This window comes from Ochlerotatus camptorhynchus, unplaced genomic scaffold (genome assembly GCF_037179485.1).
Source record: "Ochlerotatus camptorhynchus isolate MF236.1 unplaced genomic scaffold, CSIRO-AGI_Acam_v1.1 ptg000141l, whole genome shotgun sequence".
NCBI lineage: Eukaryota > Metazoa > Arthropoda > Insecta > Diptera > Culicidae > Ochlerotatus > Ochlerotatus camptorhynchus.
The window spans coordinates 4,897,211-4,901,536 of record NW_027040631.1 but is presented as its reverse complement, the minus strand read 5'-3'; the positions used below and the strand labels follow the sequence as shown (position 1 = coordinate 4,901,536).

At 46.6% G+C, this 4,326-nt stretch overlaps 1 protein-coding gene across 1 annotated transcript; it reads left to right on the top strand.

Annotated features, from left to right (window-relative positions):
* The first annotated feature begins 2,631 nt into the window (after positions 1–2,631).
* LOC135700687 (uncharacterized) lies at positions 2,632–3,912 on the top strand. The gene has a single exon (XM_065221265.1). The coding sequence runs from the start codon at positions 2,632–2,634 to the stop codon at positions 3,910–3,912; it is 1,281 nt and encodes a 426-aa protein (XP_065077337.1).
* The last annotated feature ends 414 nt before the right edge of the window (positions 3,913–4,326 follow it).

The following is a 4,326-nucleotide window of genomic DNA, read 5'->3' as shown; positions in this document are numbered from 1 at the left end:
GGTAACTGTCCGCGAGATCCAGGAGGCTCTTCAGCTAACAGTTTCCAGTCGAACTGTTCGTCGCCGTCTCGTAGCACAGGGGTTGAACAGCAAAGTTGCTCGGAAGCGCCCATTTATCAGCAAGGCAAACAAAGTCAAACGGCTTAAGTTTGCTAAGGAGCATGCTGATAAGCCCCTAGAGTTCTGGAAAACGGTTCTCTGGACGGACGAATCAAAATTCGAACTGTTCAACCGGAAGCGACGGGTTCGTGTGTGGTGTAGATCGGGTGAGGAGCTTCAGGAGCGCCACATACAAGGCACGGTGAAGCATGGAGGAGGAAATGTGATGGTCTGGGGGTGCTTTTCGTGGGGTGGAGTGGGAAGCCTGGTGAAAATCGACGGGATAATGACGGCAGATTCCTACATCGACATCCTGCGGGAAAATCTGGAAGTTTCGCTGATCCAGACGGGCCTTGAGGAGAAATTCGTATTCCAGCAGGACAACGATCCGAAGCATACTGCCAAGAAGACTAAGTCTTTCTTCCGGTCATGTCGAATTAAACCACTGGAATGGCCTCCACAAAGCCCGGACCTCAACCCCATCGAGAATTTGTGGGCGATTCTCGATGCCAGGGTTGACAAAACTGGTGTTACCAATAAAAATAACTATTTTGAAGCCCTGGAGCGCGCCTGGGAAGAACTAGATCCACAGCACCTGAAGAATCTAGTGGAGAGCATGCCGAAGCGCCTGCAGCTGGTCCTGAAGGCCAAAGGAGGACACATTAACTATTAGGCTGGTATTCTTTTACTTTATTTTATGTTTTCTGGAGTTAAAATGCAGTGGGCACTTTTTTTTGTCACTGTTCTTTTTTACACCCATTTTGATTTTTTTTTCTTCGAGTCAGTCTCTTCTTTTTATCTGGTATTCTATAAGTGAAACTTAAAAAGAATATAAAGAATAAGATATAAAAAAATACTACAGTGTATTTACTTTAATTTGAACCAAATAAATGAGAGAAATTCAAAAAATGATGGGGTGGGCACTTTATTTTGCCTATCAGTGTACAAATCGTGATCAGCGATGTCGTAGTACCAAGAAGGATGGGTTTCTAAATCTTCACTCTGAGTCAGAGTCCAGCAGCTCGGAACCGACCGAAGCGTCTACCAAGCCGAAGTCGATTGCACCAAAGGAAACTGTCGAAGCTGAATGTGTAGTGTGCAAGGGAAGCTGTTCGAACGTGGTGAAGTGCTGTAGATTCGAATGCTTGAGTTACTTCTCGAAGTGGGCAACTGTGAAGGAGTGCAGACTTTGCCGCAAATGTCTTCGTAAGCACAATGGCTCATGTAAACAACAGAAGAAATGTGGTACAAACGGATGTACGTACCTGCACCATCCTTTACTCTACAACCCGGTAAACCATCAAATATCAACACAATCGACGTCGCAACATACTACTGATTGTTTTCCACATTCGGAAGGATCAGAACCAAGCTGCAATTTGCATCAGGGACAGTCCACAGTGCTATTCCGCATCGTTCCAGTCGTATTGTACGGACCAAAAAAAAGTAGTGCAGACCTATGCGTTTATCGACGATGGATCTGAGCTAACTCTTATGGAGCAGAGTTTGGCAGAGGAATTAGGCGTTGAAGGACCCAAAAAATCTCTGTGCTTAAAGTGGACTGGCGGTACTCGAAAGTTAGAGAATGAGTCGCAACAGGTGAATCTACAAATCTCCGGGGCGCGAAGCTCAAAGAAGTACGATCTGGCCGGAGTCTACACTATGTCTTCTCTACAAATTCGTCCACAAACGTTGCTGCTTTGCGTGTTGCAGAGGAAGTATCCACATCTGTCTGGATAACCGCTTGAATCATATCATGACATAAGTCCGCGAATTCTAATTGGTTTGGATAACTCCGATCTCGAACACGGATTCAAGAGTCGTGAAGGAAAGCCAAACGAACCGATCGCTGTAAAGACGCGCTTGGGTTGGATGGTTTATGGTAACTGTACTGGCAAGCAAGATACAATCGGATACTTAAACTACCACAGCGTTCAAACCTGTGAGTGTAATCGGGAGTACGACGGTGGCCTCCATAAAGCGATGAAATCATACTTTGCGCTTGATAGTCTCGGAATCATCAAACCAAGCAAGCTTCTTCTTTCAAAGGAAGATCAGCGGGCGCAATCTTTGTTGGAATCTCTGACATGTCCTATGAATAACCGTTACGAATCTTGCCTTCTCTGGAAATACGATCACGTCCGTCTTCCGGACAGTAAAAGGATGGCTTTCAGACGTTGGAAGTGTTTAGAAACTCGGATGATTAAGGATCCCGAGCTTGCTGAGGCATTTAAATTGAAGATGCACGAACATATTAGCAAGGGCTATGCGCGAAAATTGATTCCAGAAGAACTGCACGAATCGCATGCTCGAATTTGGTACCTGCCAATTTTCGTAGTGATGAATCCCAACAAGCCTGGAAAGATACGCTTAGTGTGGGATGCTGCAGCCACTGTGCACGGTGTTTCACTGAACTCAGTTCTCTTGAAGGGCCCCGATCAATTAACATCGCTTCTATCCGTACTGATTCGTTTTCGTGAGTTCCGGGTGGCGGTATGCGGTGACATCAGAGAAATGTTCCACCAAATACAAATGTTGCTGGAAGATCAGCACTGCCAGCGTTTCTTTTGGATGGACGACGATGAGTCACAACGAAGTGTCTATGTTGTACAGGTGATGACCTTCGGTGCCTGCTGTTCTCCAAGCACTGCACAACACGTCAAGAATACCAATGCGAAGAAGTTTGAACAGGACTACCCAGACGCAGTCGACGCTATCATCAAACGGCACTATGTCGATGACATGCTCGTGAGCACGGAAACAAAAGAAGAAGCCGTGAAGTTAGCTCAAGATGTAAAGAAAATCCACGAACATGCCGGGTTCGAAATACGTAACTGGATCTCCAATTCTGCCATGGTCCAGGCGACGTCGAAAGGAGCAGCAACGGAGGAGAAAAATCTGAATATCGGCGAGGAGGCAACGACGGAAAAGGTGCTTGGAATGTGGTGGAACACATCAAATGATTGTTTCACGTACAAATTGTCTTCCCGGTATGATGAAGCACTTTTATCCGGTAGCCGTCGACCAACGAAACGGGAGGTTCTCCGGACGCTGATGATGATCTACGATCCCTTAGGCTTCATTGCACATCTTCTAATGTTCCTGAAAGTGCTTCTGCAGGAAATTTGGAGAACGTCGGTTGGCTGGGATGATCCAATTGAAGACTTGCAGTTTGAGAAGTGGCTGAAGTGGTTGGCAGTATTTCCGGATATGAGACTTGTTGAAGTACCTCGATGTTACCGATCATTGACGTCAGTAGAAGCTGAAGTAGAGATGCACACATTCGTCGATGCAAGCGAAAACGGTTTTGCGGCAGTAGTTTACCTCCGATTCCGAGAAGGGAACGTGATCGAATGCGCTTTGGCGGGAGCAAAAACCAGAGTGGCTCCACTGAAGTTCCTGTCCATCCCACGGTCCGAGCTACAAGCAGCGCTACTCGGAGTTCGATTAGCGGATACTATACTGGCGTCCCTCTCCATCAAGATCTACAAACGGTACTTCTGGACAGATTCCAAAGATGTCCTCTGTTGGCTGGCATCCGATCATCGGCGATACAGCCAGTTCGTGGCTTTTCGGGTCAGTGAAATATTAGAATCGACCGACGTCAACGAATGGCGATGGGTCCCAACGAAGCAGAACGTCGCTGATGAAGGAACAAAGCGGACACGAGTTCCTGATTTTTCCAGTGATAGCCGGTGGTTCCGTGGACCAGATTTTCTGAAAGAAGACGAACATGGCTGGCCAGTAACCCCTAGCTTCAAAAAATCAACGGATGAAGAAATTCGGACACACCTGCTTATCCACGCAATGTAAGTGGATCCAGTGATACGTGTGCAAGATTATTCTAAGTGGATTCCTCTTCTTCGTCGGACGGCATACATATTTCGCTACGTAGAAAATCTTAAGCGTTCCATGAGAAAGGAACAACGCACCAGCGGACCATTGATTCAGCAAGAGTTTGCTAAAGCGGAAAACTATCTGTTTCGATTAGCACAGTCGGAAGCCTACGCTGATGAAATCGCTACGATATCCACACGCGACTCTACAACAGACCCGCAAAGGAAGATCGTCCGAAACGACCCGCTCTTTCGCAGTGCTTTCTTGGATGACAACGGAGTTGAACCGATCATTCTTCTTCGCCATCATCATATTACACGACTGATTGTCTCCGACACTCATGAGCGGTTGAACCACCAGAACCATGCTACAATTATCAACGAACTTCTT

Coding starts and splice junctions, on each gene's coding strand:
- LOC135700687 (XM_065221265.1), top strand. CDS start 2,632: ATGTTGCTGGAAGATCAGCACTGCCAGCGTTTCTTTTGGATGGACGAC.